Below are 23,674 nucleotides of genomic sequence, written 5' to 3'. Positions count from 1 at the left end.
TCAGATAAAATAAGTATAATTTTGATGCAAGTCAACTGTCGTCATTAAATACAGAAAATAACCTCCACCATAGTCATATGGAATTACCACCATTAGCTCAAGGCCGCCAACAGAGGTGAACATCGCTCCATTGTTAATTTCAGCAGGTAGGCATTTTTTTTATTTAAAATGAAAGCTGGTGTATGTGAATTAGGAATGAGACCTATGCATCGATTAAAACGGAGCCAAACAAGAATACATTGTTAAGATGAACCGTGACAATTCATACAATCACCGTGGGGTTGAATCCACACGTGCCTATAGCGCTAACGCTGCATTCGTAAGTGAACGATAAGGGCACATGTGATTAGAGCCGAGCGGCATTGGCCAAGGTCGAGCAATGACCCTGACCTCGACCACCCAAGTCGGATAAGGCCATCGGCGTCGTAAACCCCTATCGGCCGAGCGGCTGTACGCTCCACAACATGGACACCGCCTCCTGGGTCATCTGTCCACAAAACTGGCTGAAGGTACGCGGGGGGGCCATGAGCGTCGCACGCAGATGGTAGTTATTGTTTCCTTCCCCCACTTAAGTTACGAGAGCCAGCGCGACGACATTGGACGTCCCTTCACGATCATTCCGTACGCACGACCCACGGCCGCCGGCATCGACGTCGCGCGGTCGCCCGGGTCGCGCGGCGCCAGGCCGGTGACGCGCGCGTGGTGGCACACGTGCTTACTCGTGTCCTGGGCGCTGAGCGCGTCCAGGGCGTGCATGATGCCATTGGCGAACACGTTGGCGTCCTCCTTGCTGCCGAAATTGAGGCCGTACACCTGCCTCGCGTCCCTCCACTGGTGGAACATGGGCGTCGCCTGGTTGTACTTGAGGCCCTTAGAGAGCGAGCAGTTGATCACCACCTGACGCACGCACGTACACGCAGCGTTACATATGCATAAAAACAAAGCCAAATACAAATAATCCCCCCCATATAACCTCAACATACCGTTGGGGCAAGTGCCGTTAGCGCGCACCGACGAAGGCCGGGCACGGCACACGAGGGGGGTGGGTGGCAAATACCACGCCCGGCGAAGTTTATACATCGCACTAGGTTCTGATTGAGGCTGCGTCGACACAGGAGAGGCCCAGGACCGATGAGCGGGAGTCGAACTCGTGTCGCCGGGTTCGCAGCGCAGCGCGCTAACCGCTACACGACTGCTCCCCACATATGTAAAAGTGTATACATACATGCACGCACACACGATGCGGGCAGTGATGAGAAGGACACTATTTGGACGCATTTAAGATGGACGACAACAGCTACGTTAAAAGGGTGTTGTTTGGGGTGGGGGGGGGGGGGAATGAAAGGAACAGGAAAGAGAGGAAGACCTAACAGAGAATGGCTTGACGACAACATAAGAGAGTGGTGCCAGAAAGATGTGGCCACTACTTGAGTTTATTGGCACAAGGCAGAGGAAAGTGGAAACAAATAGCGACGCATGCAACGGACACCTATGGGCTATATGCCCATGGATCGTGATGATGCTGATAATGATAATGCACACGCACACTTTAAATCCGGTACCACCCCCCCCCCCACCCCGTCCATCCTACAGACGGGGTGAAGATGTTCCTAAATGAAAAATTATAAAAATAAACTGCATCGCACGAGCAACGCGAAGCCTCGGGAGGCTTCAACCCTCCGCCGAACCGTCGCTCTTGACGTCAAAAGTTTCATACACCAATGCCATACGTCACTGGTTCCTTGCAATGAGAATAATGAGCTGTTGCTTTGCTCTGTTGGGCGAAAATCACTCGAGGAAGTGCTGCGACTGACCAACTGCCATGAAGATGGACAGAATGACTCACAGATGGACAAAGGAAGTTTCTCAAAGTGCTTTCGTTCAGGGTCTAAGCCAAAGTTTATCCCACACTCAAATGAGCATTGGGTGGTACTCATCTCTGTTGCCTGTCCACAGCCAGTTGTGGAAAGTCCACGTTCCTATGGCGGGGGCGAGTCCATCCACAGCACAAGCACTGATGACTACCCACAAAACGGTACTCATTTTATTGACCTCAGGAGAATGATGATGGGGTGAGTTGAGGGCCAACCGGGAATTGAACCGGCAACCTTTCCATTGTGAGCCACTGCGCCACCCATCCGAATATTGTGGGCAACACAAAACACTGAACTGCATCAATGTAATAATACGTTTTTTATCCCCTAAAATCTGGCAACAAAACTGATACCTTTTTTTTACAAGGGATCACGTTTGCATTAACCACAATACCTGCGGTCAAAATGCAAACAAAAAACAACTCTGATAATGTATGCATTGTCCTTGAAATTGATTGGTCCACACCCGAGACAGCTTTTCTTAGAGCCCAATCTCACATGGTGTTGGACCAGATGACGCCAAAAGGCGCACAACTCAAAGACAACGCACCATCAGTATTGAGAGCTCAGGTCTCATGATGCATCAATGTATGCGTACAACGGAAATTTACGCACCTCCGATTAGCACGGTTGGCTACGTGTGGTGCGAAAGAAGTTCAACATACACGCATAATGATGCTGATAAGCATATTAATACATATGCTATTCCCTTTAAAGCGAGATATGAGAGGGTGTCCTTGGGACTAGAATGGAGAAATTCTTGAGCCAAGTGTAACAAGAAAACGCTCAGCATCTAGGTCATAAAAATCGAGTGAATCGCAGCACGTCTAAATATAGACGCGGTAACCTTCACAGCCTTGGATAAGGCTCGACACGTCAGTAATGCTCATTCATTTTCTTTCACCGAGTAAAAAAAAAGTTACCAGCCACTTATCGGCCGACAAGCCTCACTCAAAATAAACCATTCAAAGGTTTTGCTCATTCCCAAAGTGTCTCGTGCATAACCATTCATTCAGCTTGCCTTTGCGGAATGCATAGCGCATTACAAGGAAATAAAATGCAGACTCAGGACTACAAAGAGCCATAATGTATCTTGAAGAGACAAATGCTGTTAGTGAGCACATATTAAGGCTGGCACCCCACTCAGGGGCGTTTTGCGGCAACCGCTTTTGTCTCTGCAATGCAGCTCCCCACACTCACACACACATCACTGCTCTACCATTCAACAGAACACACACACCAACAAAACATGCATAATGCTATGCCACCCACCACCCAGCAGAATGAAAACAGGTACACATATCACTACACCAGCATTGAGCAGAAACACACATACCAACACGCATAATGCTATTCCACCACTCATCAGAAAGCTGACACGCACATCACTACACAGCCATTCGGTAAAACACAAAGAAAAACATCTCTCGTATAGCCTTTAACAGACCCCTGGGGCGAGTGTTGTTAGCGAGCACCTATTAGGACCAGCACGGGCACACGAGGGAGAGAGTAGAGGGCACCACGCCTGGCCGCCTTTGTCTCCCCAGTGTTGCACGTTCACACATCGCGCCGGGTACCGAAAACGCCGGCAACTCTGCACGAGCGCACTTCCACCCACTGCCTCCCGGCCGGCTGCCGCCGAATCGCCGCATAACGTCACCTGCTGGTCCTGCATGCGTCGGCCGACCACGCGGAAGGTGTTGAGGCTCGTGTGGTGGTAGATGTGCACGCGGCTGAAGCCCTGCTGCCCTCCAGACGGCAGCCACTTCTTGTTGGCGTCATCGTACACCATGACCTGGGCCCGCGCCTGGCAGATGCTCTGCTCACTGTGCAACAAAAACGGACGGAGACAAAGATCCCACCATATAGCCTTAACAGACTTTTGGGGGCAAGTGCTGTGAAGCGAGCGTCTATGAAGGCCGGCACGGCGCACGAGGGAGTGGGTGTGGCCTGCACCACGCCGGACCGCCTTTGTCTTCCGAGTGGCAATATTATACACATCGCACCAGGTACTCATTTGAGGCCGAGTGGACCTAGGGGAGGCCCAGGACCGGTTCGAATAATCATCACTGGTGTTGGCCGTAAGTGGAAATTGAACTCGGGTCGGCAGGTTCATAGCAGTGAGCTGACCGCTACACTACCGCTCCAAATAAAAAAACAAAGATTCCCCGTATAGCCTTAACAGACTGTAGGGGCAAGTGCTGTTAACAAGCACCTGCCCAACGCCGGAACGATACACAAGGGGGTGGGCGGCCAGCACCACGCCCGACCGCCTTTGTCTTCCCAGTGGCGATGTTTACACACCGCACCAGGCACTCATTTGAGGCTCAGTCGACCTAGGGGAGGCCCAGGGCCGGTTCAGATAATCGTCACTGGTGTTGGCCGTGAGTGGGAATCGAACCCGGGTTCATAGCGCAGCGCGCTAACCGCTACACTACCGCTCCCCTCATGGTGGCACACATACACACGTGCGCGCGGACCATTTGAAACGCACGCACACACAAAGGACCGACATTCACAAAACATGTGCAACAGTACAACAACAACAACCGCCATTCGCCACTTAGTGGCGGTAACGTCACCACGACGCTTGTGCCAGGTTATGTGCACCTTGAGGCCACGTGCAACAGTATGCACACACAAACACACGTGAAATTCACGCACGCCCAATGACACACACAGGGAACACACCAAACACATTCACACGCGTGCACACAGACACATGGAACAGGTTTCATTATTACGCTTGTTAACCCAGAAAAGCCTCACTGAGTCTCATAACTCTTTAACAGGAGGGTCCTGCAAAGTGTTCGCAGTAGGGGGCGATGAAGTATATTCCAACCGAATAAATTTGAAACACATGCTCACAGACAAATCATGCACCTAACAATTATGACACGGTGAAAAACACGCAGACACGGATACACTGACACACACGAACAAAACACACGTGCATACAGACAAAACAGGAACAACAAACCAAGTGCATCGTCTGAAACAATGACAAGGAGCCGTGGCAAATCACAGGAAAAAGGCACATTAATTTAACATCCAGGCGGAGCACATGAGCACGTGTGAGTTATTTTTATTTCCTCACGACGTACGGAGAACCGCACATGTTCCGCTTTCCTGAGCGGTCACATTATCACGGTGAAAAAATATATATACACATCAAAAACGAAGCTCAGCATTCAAGGCAATAATTAATTTTGGAGAGACAGAGAGAGAGAGCGCGAGCACACCAGCGACCAAATGGTCCCTTGAAATTATTAATGAGCGATCAAACTCGGATTGCAAACTGGAAGGAGCCCTTATCCGCACAATTAGGTTGCCTGTGTACAGTGCTTGGAGTGATGCGTCCCAGGGGATGACTGTGGGCGAATCCCGCTTCCTGTGCATAAGTCGCACCAGCAGCAAGTAGGGGCAGCGGCGGTTGCATTCCAGGCGCCGCGTAAATGCTTTCCTGCATGACGTATAATCTGTCAACGGTGCAGATATTTTTTGTTTCTGAGTGCCCCGCTGCGCGCGCATGTATAAGTGTAAATATAAATCTGGGAGAGTTTCGACAAAGTTTAATCGCCACCAGGACCTCGCCGCTTTTGGTTGGGAGCGCATCGGGGGGGGAATGCCCCGCTCGCGTGCAGCTGAACCGGGCCCGTTTTTTTTGCGGCGGATGTGGACGGTTATCGTTTTTCTCACTTTAATTGTTCCTGGGTCGCTAACATAGCCACAGTCATACCGAGAGGTATACTTGGATGCGGTGTGCTGGGCACCGAGATATATATTTTACGTGTCGCTTTGTGGACTGTAGATGGTACGTGACGAGGAGCCACGCCCGAGTAAGAGGTATACAGTACCTGGATGTCGTGTGCCGGGTACAGACATATTTTTGTACATCACTTTGTAGACTGGTGTGGGTGGTACGTGACTAGTAGCCACAGCCAACGGAAGAGGTATACAGTACTAGATTGACTTTCATCCTTGCAGCAGCGGCTTTCACCTGGCCATCGAACAAAGACTGCATCGTGCGCTTTCAGATGCGCATCTGTGGCCATCTGGAACGCTCTTCCTTCCAATAAAAAAAAAACATAGGAGCGATGCACTTTTCAATTTAGATTGAAAACCATTTTTTTTAGAAATGCTTTTCGTATTTCGTTTGTTGTCCTTTCCCCGCACCTCCAATGAGCACGATTGGCTACGTACGGTGCGAAATAAGTTAAACTTGCATATATGCATACAGATATGGTGACAGGCACAGAAATATGTTCAGGGTCGCTTACTAAGACAGACCCGGCTGAATGGAAGCCCTGGTTCCCTTCCTTGAACATGATTGGCACATTCCGATGGGAAATTACCAAAGCGGGATGTTACGTTGTAAGATGATATGAAATACACCATGAAATCGCTCGCTCGAAAAACACAATGTGGTACGGCTAAATTATCACATTTAGAAATGGACTCCACCAATAAAATGTGTTTAATATTTACTCGTAAAAATTATAGCTTGGTGTTCAATGATTCGACTCCCCAAGCCCACAGCCTCCCCATGCCCGCCACAGTAATTGAATGAATTATGAAAAAGCTGGGTCACAATTTGATGCCAGAATAAATTATTTTTCTCCTGTTTCTCACCATCTCGTTTATATTGTTTCTCGTCTTTTCCAATTCGCACAGATTCATGTGCTCCGCTACCTGAAAGGTACTCTTTTGTTCTTTCGGTAAAGTCACGTAGGTAGAAATAAAACAAAATAAATCGCGACGTTTCGGACGCAACACAAGCGCCCGTCTTCGATGTTACTGTAAAGGTAACATCGTCACATCATTCGTATGCAATATGCATTATAAATTGTCGTGCATGACTCTATGGGTTGCTCAATGTGCGTAGGATATAATTCTAATGGATCGTCAATCGCCTGAATAGGCATCTGATCACCAACGCTGTGTGTAACAATGGCACACGCACACTGGTGTCTAACACAAACCTCAAAGGTAACCAACTTTGGTTTAAAACAAAAACAGAGCACATTGAAGCGAACGGGATGTTCCTGCCATGATGAAGGCTTGCGTCTTTTTGTTTTTTAAGGGTGCGGTGGGGGGGTATTCGGGGGGGGGGGGGGGTTGCGAGAGGGAGGGGGTTGGGGTGGAGGGAGCGGGTAGGAGTAGGAAGTGGTGTGACCACAGGGAGTGTTCAAGCACTGGAACTCTTGGAAACGCTGCAACGCACGGCAGTTCACGCACACACGGTGCAACGACACCAGCGCACGCTGCCGCTACTGCTGCTGCTGCAGCCAAAACGCAGGTAGTTGATGAGCAGGGGTACATGTCTCGTGTTTGAGCGTGAAGGATGACGGCGAGCCAAAACACCGGGCTTCCTTGTATTTCCCCCGGCAACAAGACTCAGCCTTGTGTTGCCTTCTTTCGTAGAATTTTAACATAGGGCACTTGAATTCCATCTATTATACAGCACCGTATAGTAATAACGATGTATGGTAAACACCGCTCCACGCACCCAGTGACTAGATTTTGATTCCCGGCCACGGCTAGCATAGGCGGCAAGTGATATCTGATCTGTTCCTGGGCGTCCTTACTTCACCAACCCACACTGACCAGCGTGAATTATGGTCAAACAATCCCTGTGACAAGCACGATTGTGCGGAAGCCTTTATCAATAAGCACGATTGGCTACGTAGGAGCGAAATAAGTTCAACATAATACATTATTAATGCAGAAATATATAGATTTCATAATAGAGGTTATTTTGGGTTAGATCGTGTAAATATTTACGTGCTCTAACCCAAAATTACCTCTAGTATGGATAATATTGGTCGAACAAAGATCCTCGGTTTTCAGACTGCCGGGACAAGTGCTGTCAGCAAGCACCTATGAAGGCCGGCATAGCGTATGAGGGGTGGGTGGCCAGCATCAAGCCTGGCCGTCTTTGTCTCCCTCGTGGCGATGTTTACGCACCGCACGAGGTACTTATTTGAGGCCGGGTCGACCTAGGCGAGGCCCAGGACCGGTTTCAGATAATCGTCAGTGGTGTTGGCCGTGAGCAGGAATCGAACTGGGGTCAGCGGGCTCGTGCGCGCAGCAACGCCAACCGCTGCACTACCGCTCACCACGCGTCCGTGTACATGTACACACCCCACGGTGTTATTACGACACACACACGGAATGTTCTGCAAGTATCAACAGATGTATGTTCCAAGGAGATTTCAAGTATGCGAGCAAGTCAAGTCACAACCGGCCCCAATGTGTGCTATATAGATTACGGTAGGGAGGGGGTTCAATCCTCTGAAACAAGGCAGGGGAAACAAAAAATACGGGACGCCGCATGCCCCATTCCCACGCACCCTTATGGCTCTCCGGCTCTAGCAACCGCTGCTTACTAGCAGGGTCCACAGCTGCAACTGTTGGCGATTGAAATAATCTATTAATCCACCGATTACTGCTTCAATCGGGCCCGCGTAAAAAAAAAACCGCCCCGGAATGCGCCCGCTCTTTTCAGATCTCGGAAGCTGACGAAGCAGTGTTGAAGCATAGCGCTTGGAGAGTCGGCCGCAATGCATAACCGGTGCTATAGGCTGCGTACGGGGTTTAGTTGCGCAGCAAAACCTGTTGCTCTACTGTAGCGCTGTGTCCCGTCACCAACCCGTACTGATCAGAGTGGTGAAGTATGGCCAAACAATCCCCATGAAGGCCAAAGCACGGCGAGGCCCTCATTCAGCAGTGGATCGATAAAAATTACCTTCACCCAACCTGTATCAACCGAGCCCAGTTTGAGGCACCGGACCCCACTGACGTTACCCATGGGTGGGGAATCGAACCCAGGTCATCGGAATTGAATCCCCGCGCAAACATTACACACAGTTGGGCTCACGCCACGCACGCCCACGAGCTCCAATGTGAACCAATTTTGTTTTTTCCCTTGGTGAACTTTGAGCAAATCACCAAGGGTTGCTCTGCGAATCCAGAGAAAGGCGTTTTACACCAAACACAACAACACCACGGGCGCGGTCGGCGAAAGGTTTTGGCGCTTCGCGCCGATCAGAAAAAACGCAAGGCCGCCAAAAGAGAAGGGATCAGCGGCATCGATGCAACACGTAAACATTTACAACAAACCTGATCCTTGTATACAGAAATAATTACGGCGAGTTTGTCATTCGCTAAACAAGGCGGTTTTTTTGGAGACAATGCGTCGTCAACCACGCCGATGTCGTCGGCTGCATTACTCGTTTGGGTTCTGGTTTCTTGCAAAGCGTTTCCCCAAGTGTCGCAACGGAACATTAAAAACTCTCCAGGAGCGTGCGACTGTGGACATCCAGAACAGACCGGTCAACGTAAAAAGCCACAATGCACCGAGATCCACAAATACAAAGGAGGCATCGCAGCGATACACTCCGCTGCTCCTGATGTGGTTATCTGGCTTGACTAACTGAAAGTGAAATTGTAGTTGTTGCTCTGAATCTACATGGGCCATACGAAAGAATAAGTATGACATCCGAGTTTATTTTGCCCGGCTGCCTTACACGAGAGATCCGTGGTGCCGGGTGAGCGCGGCGGCGGCGACGGCGACAACGAGAACAAGAGAGACAAAAACATCGATGTCGCAGAGAACGAGTACGGACGGGGTCCTTAAGGAACGCTGCAAAACTAACTAAAGAGAAATCGTGAAAAAAACACCCACAAATGTTATGCGGCAGTCTGCATTGTACTAGATTTGAAGTTTTCGTGACTGCAAGGATCCATACTCTTTGGTTCTTTCGGTAAAGTCACGTCTTTCGGTAAAGTCACGTGGGTGACTTTACCGAAAGAACCAAAGAGTAAGTCTGCATTGAGGACACCTTCACCCAACCAAGAACTCAAGAGTGCCCAACAAAGTCCGATAACATGAACGCAAAAGTACCAGGCGTGGTTCTTTCAGTAAAGTCACGAAAGAACCAAGAATATGAATCCCTGCGGTCATGAAAACTTTAAATCAAAAGTACCAGGCATATACTCTACTGCACTCAGCCTGCTATACTCGGGCCCTCAATCCTCTGGGTTGCTATGCAATTAGTACAGATTTCTAGGAAGACAATGGTTTTTTAAATGGATATGCCGGCCCCGACATAGGAATGTGGAATTTCCACCAGTGGCAAAAACAATCGCTGTCAGTAAAGAGATAGTGCCATTCAATTTGAAAACATTCTAGTAAAAAAACACATTTACAATCTCATTAGTGCTGTTTCTGGTTGTTTTCCGTCTCGTTTGCAGTTTTTTGTTCAAACCGTTCGGCTAAATGTCAAATTAACATAACATTTACATATATAGTGCATAAATAACAGTTTCACCCGCACAATTCTACTAATTTATCATTCACACGGCTACTGAATTTACCTTTAAACGTGTGCACATGTAGACACACACGCTTATTAATTAATTCATTTCCTTCAAGTTTTTTTTTAGAGCATGCAAGACGGAATAATTCAGAACACAGCTGACGTGAGCTTGCACACAAGGGCTCTCCGTGGACCACCAGACCCGTGGTCGTGTTTCAGATAGGGAAATAAAATAGTGACCAACCAAAAAACCTCGGCCTGCAATTTTTCTAATCTAGAGTTTTGCGGTCAAACCTCTCACGTGCAAGAAGCAGCAGCAGGTAGCGCCGATTAAACCCGAGCGTAAATAACATCTTATCTCTATACAGTACAAGCCGGTTGCTCGACTACAACTGTTGCTTAAACTTGGCATGGCGACACACACAGCGCCGAGCACAACTTGATAGGTGCTTTAAAAAGAGAACCCTGCCAAACCGACACCTCCCCCCCCCCACCACCTAAAGAATATGCTGTACATCGCAAAAGCTGTTTTAATACATTCTAATAACTTTTCATGCGTTTCAAAATAAATAATCACGTGCCTAATGCAATGCTTATTAGTGAGGTAGAATTGTTTACATTGTGGCAATGTACTTTTGATTGCGTGCCAAAACGCGTCACTCCCCCCTTTCCCCACTCCGAAGTTCACTGACCAAAGCTGACCACCAGGGTTGCAAGCCCCGGTGACTGTACGTCGTTGCAGTGGTGGTCTCTGGCTAAAACGGACTTACTGCCCCACATGGCAGGCTTCCACACTTTTGCCAATTATCGCATCGCGTGATTTCTATTACAACTGCATTTGCATTTGAAAGCGGGAGATCGATGGGCGTGAATAGGAGAGCCGTGGCGGGGTGCAAGGCCCCGAGTGTGCGAGACCCGGACATGCCGCACCGAAGCGCCCCGAAATGCGATTACGACCCTTTTTTTTTATTGCGGCCCGCGTAGATTTTATGTACAAACAAATCCCACCTTTGACCCACGGGCAGAGAGCCGCAACCATGGCTTAAGGCTTTATGGATGAAGCGTAGGCATTATCAGCGTTAGAAAGGCAGCCAATGGGCTCTCCGCGCAGGCTAACGCGAGAAATTCATCCGCCAGCAGAGGAGACAGGCTCCCATCGTTGGGGGCTTCTTCTTTCGTACGGCTGCTGATGTAGATGCAGAGCAACACAGGTGGTCAAGTCAGATAACCGCGTCACGAGTCGCGGAGTGTATCGCTGCGACGTCTCCTTCGTATTTGTGGATCGGGTATTGCGCAGTTGGGGGCACATGCACAGGATTACAGAGAATGCAGGTTACTGAGCCCCCAGGCCTCACTCAAATGAGGGCCCTACAATGGGCATGTGGGTGGTAGAATAAGGGCTCTCTACACGATATTCCGCCTTAAGGTTTCTGAACGCTTAAGGCGGAATGTCGTGTAGAGCCTACAGGCAGGCAGCCCAAGAGACAAGCAGAGGAGTTGGCACTCACATGGTACTCATGCCCAAGGGGAAGAACTACATCGAGAAGTTGGGACACTGCAAGAGTGAAACTTGGAACTGAAGTACCGACGGTGCAACAGTTGTTTGATCTAGCAGGAGGGAAGCAAGACGAGCGGGTGAGGTGTGACGGCATGCACAGCCACCGCCGTGTTGATGGCCTCTGTCGACACCGATGCCGATCTGGAAAATGCAATCGAAACGTCCGCTTTCCATCGAGAGCAAACGAGGGCTTCCCGGAGAAGGCTGCGGGAGGACACCTCGGCCGCACACTTGCCCCGCTGCACGCGCAAGCACAGCAGCCGCTAATCCCACCGCGGACCTTGGAAGAGGCTTATCTGGCCGCGAATGAGGAGGGTTGCAGGTGCAGATTACCAGGCTGCGAGGCTGATTAATGATGTAATATAACGCCCACACCGCAGGGGCCACCCGAATCGCTCTGCAGCCGTCCACCTACTGTAAACCCAGCCGCTATGCTGTATCACCACTTGAGGCTTATCCTGTTGAACTGCATCGACATCGGTGTATTGATCCTTTCACTAGCTCTTAAAAGCGCGCATTTATAGACTACTGTATGGAATTAGGTACGGCTGAATTCAACAGCTTTGGCTGCGCTGATAGCCAGTCGTGTGTGTACAAGAACTTACGACATGCGGGTCAACGGTTGGTTAAAGCAGAATAAATACATCTAGGATCATACTGTTAGGGGTATTTTGGGCCACTGCCCTTATTCAGTGGCTTATTTACGAAGTGAAATGCTGGAGAACGGCGAGGTCAAATTTGTTTACATATAATTAACATGCATGCGTAAGCACGAATAAGCAAACTTTGTGAGCTGCAGTCTGTTCTTGAACGGGCCAAAGAGACACAAAGTAACATGACTAACTTAAGGATACACAATAACAGTTTTGTTGTACACAATCGACGCCAAGGACACATGCTTTAAACGATACAACAATAAACATTAATAATTAAGCATTGAGCAGCAGCAGCAGCAGCAGGAGGGGTAGGTCTTAACCTTTTTTTTTCATTTTTTTAAGCGGACCCACCCCAACAGCGGTCAAAGCGCAGCTGATAAACTCCCCGACCGGATGCGCGCTAGACGAAATGCACACAGCACGCACTCACAACATAAACACGGCGCGGGTGGAGTATTATTGCATAGGCTGCGGCTGCTGGGCAGAAAAAGGAGGAAGTCCGTGTCCGAACTGGCAGAACAATCGCGGGCAAGTTTGCGCACGGCCGGACGGGCAAACATTGCCCGATATCCGAGCCGAAAGGAGTTTAGAGGATCGGCAGCCTGGGCGGCGTGCCCGTCTGTTCCACCGCGTGCCCCGCCATGTCCGAACAGAAATGCGGCAGGCAGGCATCACACGCTCCTCGGCACCAATAAGGCAGACACAGCCCTCAAACACGCCAAACTTTTTCTGCACGTCCTGTCTGCCGGCAGCGCGTGGTAGGGCGAGCAAGTTGTAGCACCTCTCGGTAGGTGAAAGATATTAAATAATTAAGTGCCTCTGTCTGGGTGGGGCAGGAATGTGTGTTTTTGTCTTTTGTCGGCCAGTGCTTGCTTGTTTGAGCGACTAAACTGTGTTCTGCTACTCAGAAAAGGTGGGTTGAGTAAGCGAGTGAATGTTGTCGTTATGGTACGTGCGATGCCGGCCCGGTAGGGCCCGGTGGGGCCCGGTTTAACAAAGGTCACGTGTGGCGAACTGTGCCAAAGGAGCGCAGCCTCTGCAAAATAAAAAAAAATCTTTTGAAAAGAAAATCAGAACTACTTGCAACGAGCAAGCACAACAACGCCGACTTAGTTCCCAACTCCTCCTCAAGAGTTGCGCAACCGCGCGGAAACGTCAACAGCGGGGGAGAGGGGGGGGTCACCCTTTGGTAGTTTCAACGTGAAAATGCTCAAGAGTTCCCCCCCCCCACCCCTTAGCGCGAGCAACACCATTTAAATGCAGGGGGAGGAAAGGCCTGGCCAGAGCCAACGCCGAGAGCTGCAACCTCATTCCGCATTACGCAGCAAGGTGGGGCGCAAACTTGTAAAACCCGAACAGACGCGGCTCCCGGAGCGCCCCGTGCTTTGCCCAAATTAGGAAGTTGTTGCTCCCTTGCCGAGGCAAAAGCGACGAGACAATCCCCAACAACACTTTGGCGTAAAAAAAAAATAATATGACTCCCCCCCCCCCACCAAGTGCCTGCGCCGCGGCGGTTAAGCGAGCAGACTTCTCCTTGCCGACTCATAAAGTGGAAGTTTAAAACGGAAGGCCACCTTGCGACGGGGAAGCGTTTATATTCTTTGCTTCCTAACATCAAAATGTGCTAAGGTCGGCCCCCTGTGCCAAAGAGACCCCCCCCCCTGTCCTACACCAGCCCCCCCCCGCCACCCCAGTTGTCGAAATCTTTGGTGACTGCGTTTGCAGCAACGGGCGAATTCCATTTCGTGCCGCGAGAATTCCTCGCTTACAATGTTATCACAGCGCAGCGTCTGGCCACGGATGAGAGCAAACTTTCCCCCCCCCCCCCCTTTGTTTAATTCAATTAACTGCTCCACTTATTTGATTTGATTAACCGGCCCAAGAGAAACCTATACTTGCACCCACGACCACGGCTTACCCCCCCCCCCCCGCTTGCGACGAATCTACTTTTGGGTAACAAGTCAGCATTTCCTGAGAGTGGGCTGCACATTTGATAGAATTTAATTCATGGCAGGGCAGGAAAAAAATGAAAAACAGTTAATGCTCAACTGACAGCCCTTCATTTGCAGTACATCGTGTAGCATTTTATAGTTCCCGGCTCAGGACTTGTCTACCTTTTTAAGGCGCCGCACGAAGGGTATGGAAAAGTTCCTGGAAATTCTGCCTGATGTTTGCCGTGCGCTTCCGGCCTATATAAAAAAAATCGCGAGCAGAAGGTGCCCTTCCACCTCGTACCGTACACCGAGCAGCCCCCCCTCCCTCCCCAATCATTCGTCACTTGACATCCTCATGTGGTCCTTGTTAAATACAATTTAAAAAATACACCCCATCAATAATTCGGGACGACGGTCAACTCTTGCACGGTCGGGCTTGCACTTTGCTACCTAATGGGCTCCCAATGCCAAAGTTTCATATCACAAAGGGTGAAAATAACAATAACAACAAGCGACAAGAATGCCTTAGCGTAAGAAAAAATCATGGGAGAGTTTTATTGTGAACTCTTGGCAAGCGCGTTTAAAATGCTCGACTCCTTTGTGTGTCGCTACATGTGCAGCTCAAACAGCAACAGAGGGAAGGGTCTGTGGGCCCCTGCCTGGCTTTGTGCGCGGCATTAACGACCAGCTTTTGTGCGGCAGGTACATCGACCAAGACAATATGCCTTGGGCACTTTGTGGCACAATTCTGTACTTTTACAGATTACAGAAGGCTTTATACATGCCTCTATATGCTTGGGATTACCGATACTGTATGCATTTTAAGTGGCTTTAAGGGATAATGGCCGGTGGATGAGAACTGTTTCGCGGCAGCAAAAGGAGGGAAAGTGTCCAAGAGAACGTCCAAAGTAGAGACGGAGCGATGATATCAGCTCAGGTGCTGGGTGTTACATTGTGTGACAGTGATGAATGGCTATGGCTTAAGGGGGCCTTCATCCAGCAGTGGGTTGATGATGGTTGATGGTGACGATGACGTGTTTGCAACGACCTATATACGTGGGGTGGAGTGGTAGCGCAGTGGTTAGCCTACTGTACAATGAGAAATTCCCAGCCACGGCTGTAACATCAATGGCAAGTGCTATCTGTCCTACCCCTCGCCAACCTCTGCGCTCGGCAGTGTGGTGAAGCATCTCAACGCGCATGACCATCACATCACAGCATGGCGAAGCCCTCATCCATCAGTGGATTTAAATTATGGAAATTAAATACACATAGCCAAATCATGCTCCAGCATTAATTGGCATCTGACCTATGGAGAATATAGAGAACATGTTAATTGTAAAAAAATGACATGAATGATTTTAAAACTTTCAAAGTGACCATGAGAGCTGAATCTCCAGCCTCTGTGAATCTCCTGAGAAGGCGGCCACCCATGCAACAAAGGCACGTTAAACACCGAAAATTGCGTACGTGACTCAGTCTTCCTCCAACAGCTTCTGGAGTCCATGAAATAAGGCCACTCGTGAAAGCAAAAATATTGCCCGCCGACTGCAAGGCGCCAGAAGCACACGTCAAGGGCAAATGCGTCGTGTCATTTCGTCAATGCCAGCGGCATTATTTAGTTCACACTCTCGCAGGAAAATTACTCGGGACACAAAGCTGCGTCGCGACTGTTGTGCTGTACTCGCACTGCTTATATGGCAGCTATGAATGCGCGGGGTGGGGGTGGGGGGGAAACACGCAGATTATACAACCTCAACGCGAATGACAAATGAATTTGGCAAAGTGCCCGAGACAAACAACAACTCTGCACGCCACCTGCCTGGTCTAGATACTGGCAGGAGATGAGCAAGAAATAATACTACCGTGTGCAAAGACAATGACGATGGTGGTGGTGTCGGCGATCACGTTGATGACTGTGAGGATGATGTATTAAAAAAAGGGCCTGCCAGGCGAAGAGGTGTATGTGTATTCAGTTTACAGAACACACAATGACAATGGAAGGGAGCCGAGGACTGACAGCACACCAGCAAGTCTGCCCGAGATAAGACCCATAGCTGACATTCCTCTCTCCCACTGCAGCTGTTAATCTAAAGGATGCCTACTGCAGTCAAACGATCGGCTACTGTACAGTTCATGTATATTTCATTTCACTTCTTACGTTTTGAGCCAGTTGGCGTATAAACATATAAACACACAAGCAAGCACAAGTCAAACGGCGTTTGATCTCCAAACGCCGTTTTGATACATCCAAAATATGATACGCAATAAATCCCACGAAATCGTCACCCAGGATCTAATTATCCAACGTTACAGGCACGATGAGAAGCATGGAGGGGGGGGGGCGAGGGGGGGCAATGGAGGGCACCTCAAACCCAGTAAAAAGTTAACGGCGCTCTGGTAGTGCGAGCTGAGTACGAGTCCAGGGTTCTCCGTGCCAGCACCATCAGGCGTGAGCGCAGTGTGGTGCACATCGAAGCGCCAACAATGGGAACCCGAAACCACCCCAGGAGCCAACATCGCTGGCGTGTTAAGGTGATAATATCGTATTGGATTTCTGGCGAGTATGTAGACTCGTGACTTCTACACCCGTTTTCATCACGGTAACCCCTGAACTTCAAACGGTGGCGCAGTGATTAACGCACTTCTGTGAAATCCGAAAGACGGCCTGAATTTGATTTCCAGCCACAGCCAACACCAGTGGCGAGTGCCCCTCCAACCTCTCTTTCAACAACCTGCACCTGAACAGCGTGATAAAGTATGGTCAACACAACCCCTATATAATGGTGTGAGGAAGCGTTCATCCAGCAGTGGCTTGACAAATGGCTGTAAATTATGCATTCATATTATATGGCATGGTAGATGTAAAAAAAATGGTGCTACCATATCAAGCATTTTGTCAAAGCTTACTTGCAATCCATATTATAAGGTACATATGTGTGCATTTATATACAATTCCACGTCATTTTTAGCGTAATGCACGAAATAAATAAAAAACTGCACATGGTTCCAAGAATTTCTTCAGCAGCCATTTTTAAATGACCCAGAACATCACCAAAGACGGATCTTCAAAGTCCGGCTACGGGAAGTTTCCCAAATGTGCTCGAAAGGGGCACATTTGAGCCGTCCTACCAATGTGGGCGCACTTTCACTGCGCCGATTGCTAATCCACGTGTTTGGAAATGGCTGTAAGCAGCAAACGCCTTGCTGTTTACCGTGCTTGTAGGACTTAGACGACACAATCCAAACCCGCCCGCCCGCGCGAGGCAGCGGACTGTAAATGTATTTTTTTGTTACTTTTCTTTAGTGCTTAATTTAGAGCTCTTTGTCAATTCACGACTGGACAAAGTCCTCCCCATGCCTTTGCGGCGACGGGGTTAGTGTCACCATTCTTCACCGCGCCGTTCAGTGCAGGTCAGCGAAGGAGGGGGGGGGGGGACCGGTTCAGATATCGAACTTGGGCCGTCATGTTCGTGAGCGCAGCCCTGCTAACCACTGGGTGCCACCGCACTCTGCCCTCATTTCTTACACCAAACAAAAGCCCGGTCCTTCCCTTCGCCTCATCATCACTTACGGCACACGCGCGTAGCATAAAGCCGATTCGTACCGCCGTGCCCATTTTCCAAGTGTCTCCACGCACGGCCGTGAAGTCCGTCCGGCATACGGCGGGGGGGGGGGGGGTAGATGGAGATGGTGGAGAGGGGGAAGCGGGGCGAAGAGGAGTTTGTGACAAAATATTCCTGCGCCTGTTCACTTTTTCGTTCAGTCAGCACCGTGACTGTAATTTGTGCGGAACAGCTGTGCCCGCTCAGCTGTCCGCTCTTCACTGGCTCGCTCGTACAAACACTCACACACAGGGTCCTGTCTCGTCACCAGGACCACGTCCCAGCCGAATAAGCCTATTCAACAGTAATATTTGTTATTATTCCACCCGTATTTATCTTTATTTACTTACACACGCGCGAAGACAAAGAGGCCCATTTATAGGGAAATTAAATATACCGTACTGGTGGAACGACCATAAGACCACGAGTCCTTTCCTATTCTCTTGTTAAGAAGTGCCACCATCGTGCACTCTGTAATGCAACCGACATGTGCACATCCTTTTATCAATTCACAAATAGCCTCCATGTGGGTAACGGGAGATATTTGAGCGTAATTCACCCTCAATGGTCAGTGCCGATTGGTGCGAGTGGAGAGAGCATAGATGTGTTAGCATACAAGTACGGTAAAACAATGGATTATTTTCCTCGACGGACCTCTGCTGCCCACAGCGTAGCCATGGAGCCCATAACACCTTTTACGTGTGGCAGGTCGACCAGCCCAAGCCCAAAGAGATCAAATGGAATCGGGTGAATTCGGGGCGGTTTGGTCGTGGGGTCAATCCAAAACCCAAAAATAAAAAAAGCAACCAGTCTGCACACCACCTGAAGCAATCGAGTTTTCCGAGACGGATTCCCGCAGATCAAGTCCACTTTGAGGATGACACTGCCTGACGGGACCTGACAAGTCACCGCTCAAGGAGCAACGCAAAGAATTTAGAGGAATGAAGTGCTGGCCTCAGGTGCACCTACAAGCTGTCCTCCCACGCAAACGTCACTGACGTTGCCCTCTGGCTGGTGTCTGACCACAGCGCCCCATCTGCGCCCAGGAGGTCCTCGACTCACCCGGCCACGTTCAACGATAAACCCGGCGTGACGAGCAACGCTTTGTAGCGAGCGGCGTGAAAATGAACACGGAGGCGCTTATAATTAAATAAATAAACTTTTTTAAAATAACACAATCGGTGCCGCCGCGATCGCCAAACACCAAGGGCTCGATACGCACGGACAGAGCCTCAAGTGTTTGCCGGCGAAAGCTAAAGCACCCTTCGGGAAGGCAGCAGGATGACCAAATACAGTAAGGCGCTCCACTCCACATGCACGGCAAAAAAACCCCATCCTGCTTTGGGCACGGTGAGAGAAGCTCGCCGCGTATTTCATCGGCGGTAACGCGCCACCCCATGTGCTTTACAGCTGTGCCACACGTCCTTTAGGGACGACGTCAAATTTTCACTCGGTTCTTGAAGAAGTTGCCCCGATTCGAGGAAGCGCAACGTCGCGGGCATCATGCGCTGCACGCAACTCGCAGTGACAACCCCGACAGCACGTCGGGAGAGTGGATGCCGTTTTACCCTGGGAAGAAAAAAAACCCTCGTTGGAAGAGATGGAAATACGAATTTCGGGGGGGGGTGGTCTTTTTGTAGCCGGGATGGGTGGGGGCGCAAGTGGCATTACGATGGAATGACATGCGGGTTTACAAGTGAATTGACCTCCACAGATTTAACAGGATTTAGCAGCAGGGGCAAACGTGGAGGACCCTGGCCTGTTACATTTACCATGCAGCAAGCGTGTTACACTTGAGAGGACACTCAAATCCTGGAGAAGGATAAGAGGCAATATCAAAGAAGAGAAACATAATTTAAACTTTATGTTACACACACGTGTGTCCAGTGGAGAAGAATAACAAAGTTAATGTTAATCTAGTAACTGTGCGGCAAATGTAATTGCGGGCAATTAACCAAGGGGTGGGGTAATAAAAACAATATGTGGGGCAGACTCATTATCATGATCAAACACACCTGGCCTCAGGGGAGGTTGAAGAGAGGTGATTGTGTTTGATGGGGGGGGGGGGAATCTCTGAGGATAAACTCAGACAATCTCTCCCACATTGAATCTGTAGCACGGATTTTAAATACGTTTGCAAGGGCACCACGAAATTACTCCTCAACAGCTCTGTCCTGCAAACTCTTCCCACGTTCCACAGTGTTTAGAATTCTACAGCATAAGCCACTTATGCGTGTCCATTTACATATACGTTTTAACTTAAAAGTTATTTTACTATGATCAGTCTAAAAAGAAGCTGACCAAACCGACTTGCGTCGGAGAGGATTCATAACTTAACACCAAGTGATGTTCGTGCATAATATTATCAATAACCTTGTGACACCGATATTGTTGTTACGATTGCTATTTGCTTCATTGCTGTACTGTCCTTCATTTTACTTCATTGCTTTTGTCCTTTGGGTGACCGGGGGCTCTCTTGTCTCGTAAAATCTCACCTGGTTAAACGAAATAAATTTAAAACTAGAATTATCATCACTGGCACCACCACCACGGATCATCATCTCGACCACCAGTATCGCATCCGGTCTCTCATTGACGAGCCACGCGACTCTTGAGAACAGCGCATCCCTTCTGAACTTTCGCAACGCCTCTGGGTCACCTTTTGCCGAGCATTTACTTCCACCCGAAAGAATGCGGTCAGGGCCAGTCTAGCAACGGGGCGTTGTCCGCAGCCCTCGCTCGCGAACCGTTCACATCTCCCCCCACCAACAGAGGCCCGACGACAACTCACGACCGTTCGTTAAACTTTAACCCGAAGTGTAAAAAAAACGCGGGTAGGCACACGGGCGCCAACTCATAACGAGGGGACGCGTGGGAAAGTGACAAAATAGGCGGGGAAGGGGGGGCAGAATATTAATCCGAAAGAGAAAGCGGGGCCTTCACACCTCAGAAGTATTAATTTCAAATTTGTTCACGGGACTGCGCCACGTTCAGGCAAGAGTTGGCAGCTGACGGTCAACGCCACTGTGCACCTCAGTGGCCAAAAGCCCTCTCTCGCTCTCTCTCTCTCGACTTAATAACGTTCAACCTAATGTAACGCGTTTTGGCTGTGACATTATCCCCATAATCATCATCGTCGTCACTTCAGGTGAGACACGTGTCACACTTAACAGAAGACACAACAAACGCTTTCACTTATTCATGATACACGCACGTTCTCCCCCCCCAACCACCACCCAACGACTTCGCTTTGTAAGGTGATCCAGTATACGTTTGTTTCTGTTTGCTTTGCTGCGAAACTGCAGAGGAGGAGAGATGACACATTTTTTTTGAGATCGCAGGCTCCCCGGTGACGGGTCTCAGAAGGTTACTTCGGGCAAACACGTGGTGGGGGATGGGGGGGGGTGGTGGATCACAGTGAAGTGTGATAGCCGTGAGTCAACTCGGCCCCCCCCACCACCAGCTCCCAGACCTGTGCAGCGACGTGTGGGAAGAAAAAAATAACACACACACGCACAAAGGGGAACCCGGCGACAACAATTCATTTCCTTGTCCTTTAGCAAAAAGTCAGGTGAGAGGCTATGTCTCGTAACTCAAGTACAGGCAGATTTCATTTCTTGCGTGTCACAATTCTTCACCTCATTCTTAAATCGGGAGGCCGAAAAAAGTTGCGTTTCGCCATATTAACCGTACGAGTTAATTGTAGACCCTGGGATTTAAACACGTAGTTATAAAAGTGCAATAACGTGGCCTCTCGTTCAGATTGACACAACGACCACGGCAAATCTGAGCGTAACCACGAATACGAATAACAGCAGCCCCTTCACCACAACGATCAACATTCCAATCACCTACATCGCATACAAAGATCCACCCCCCCCCCCTAGTATACTGTTGGGGCAAGTGATGTTATAGTGGGGGCATCAATTACGGATAGTATGGCACGGCCAGGCACCGCCTGTGTCACCCCTGTGCCGACTTCACACACTGCACCATGTTACTACATTTAAGACGTAGTCCACATAGATGGGAGGCTCAGAACACACTCGGATATCACCGATGTTAGCTGCGGTCAGGAAACGAAGTCGGGTCACTGGGTTAGGAAGCTAGTTTCGTTGACCACTGCACCACACTTTCCGCAACACTCTGGCCAACATCACCAGAATCCAGCATCATTGGTTTGCCACAAAACGTTTCCAACATCACCAACACCTTGCCCACACCATCACAATTACCAACATGAATTACATGAACATGTGCAACAACATCATCGGTGGCAACACTTACACCATCATTAGTGACCCATCAGTGTGTGTGTGTGTGCCACCAACACTAGGTAGCCGTCAACATCAGGACCGACACCAAAACACCACCATCAATTGCACCACTTTAACATCAACATCGCTTTCGTAAACCCTGATGATCACCGTCACACTCATCACCGCGAAAATCACCATGAACGCCAATGGCATTACTACGAGCCAATACCATCCAACATCACATCATAGCCACCGTCAACTCCATAATTAAAAACCATCACACTACCACCAACATCACCACTCCCACCAATAACATGCACCATCACCCCCACCACTACCACAACCACCATCACCACCTCCACCAGCAGTAGCACCATCACGAGCACCACCAGAATTCTAGCATCACCACCATCATCATCATAACTTGCAAGACCACCAACCTAAGCATCACCCATCAGGCAAACGGGCACCACCACAACATGAACACCATGCACCACCAACATAACCATCCTCATCGCCATCACCATCGTTCGCAAAACAGCACCATCACCACCATCATCCGCGCCATCGTAACCCCCCTCCCACCACCACCACCACCGCCACCACCAACCATCATCATCATCAACAACAATAGAAGAAGCACAAAGTCCATCCGCCCGGTTACCTCATGGTGCCACCGGCTGCAGGGGGGAGACGGGCGCGGGACGGGGCTGGCGGCTGTCGGGACGATGTCTCTCTACCCTGGGGTGGGTGGCGGCGGCGGCGGTGGTGGTGGTGGGACCGATCCCAACAACAACCAGAACCAGCGGGACCGGTAACCAAGCACTCCGCAAATCCCGCCTTCTGAATAGAAACCCCGACCTCTGTCAGACTGCTTCAAGGTGGTACCCCGCGCCTATTCCTTCTGTATTGTACAACCGTGTGAGTGTGTGTGTGTGAGGGAGGCGAGGGAGGGAGATGGGCAAAGCAAAGAACCCGAAGCGGGGACCGAGAACCGAGAGACTGGCAGCCGAGGCACCGCGGACAACCTCGCGAAACCTCGGCGGAAACGGCGAGGCCTTCCCGCTCCCCGGTGCAGAGGGGCACGGGTGCGCACAAGCCCCGCCCCCTACACCCCCACCCCCTACGCCCAATCCCCCTACGCCTAAACCCCCGCCCCCTATACCACACCCCCACGCCCAAACCCCGCCCCCTATACCCAAACCGCCGCCCCTGCCCCCCAACCCCGACTCCCAAACCCCGCCCCTATAACCACACCCCCGCTTCCTCCGCCCAAATCCCCGCCCCTACGCCCAAACCCCCGCCCCCTACGCCCAAACCTCCACCCCCTATCCCCACACCCCCGCCCTCAATGCTCGACCCCTGCCCCGCCCTCTCGCAGTGAAGCCTCCGCCCATCTCCATCAAAGTCCCACCCCACCAGTGCCGAAGCTCCGCCCAGTACAATCTGAACCCCGCCCCCTTCCGC

The 23,674-nt window shown here is 50.1% G+C and overlaps 1 protein-coding gene across 2 annotated transcripts in view; it reads right to left on the bottom strand.

Moving 5' to 3' along the window:
• Positions 1-23,323, bottom strand: part of EVL (Enah/Vasp-like) — a 40,067-nt gene extending 16,744 nt beyond the window's left edge. Inside the window, exons 1-3 of one of the 2 annotated variants that reach the window (XM_032965006.2) lie at positions 22,872-23,323; positions 3,535-3,700; positions 720-897 (exon numbers count right to left, since the gene is read on the bottom strand). In XM_032965006.2, coding sequence (XP_032820897.2) covers positions 720-897; positions 3,535-3,700; positions 22,872-22,876 — 349 coding nt within the window. In that variant the 5' untranslated portion in view covers positions 22,877-23,323. The remainder of the gene's footprint in view (positions 1-719; positions 898-3,534; positions 3,701-22,871) is intronic. The other variant, XM_032965004.2, reaches the window with a different exon arrangement.
• Positions 23,324-23,674: the final 351 nt, after the last annotated feature.

Source organism: Petromyzon marinus, chromosome 33 (assembly GCF_048934315.1).
Source record: "Petromyzon marinus isolate PM22_M1 ecotype Great Lakes invasive population chromosome 33, UKy_Petmar_22M1.pri1.0, whole genome shotgun sequence".
NCBI classification, from domain to species: domain Eukaryota; kingdom Metazoa; phylum Chordata; class Hyperoartia; order Petromyzontiformes; family Petromyzontidae; genus Petromyzon; species Petromyzon marinus.
Note: the sequence above shows the minus strand (reverse complement) of the source record. Positions and strands in the feature narration are given on the sequence as shown.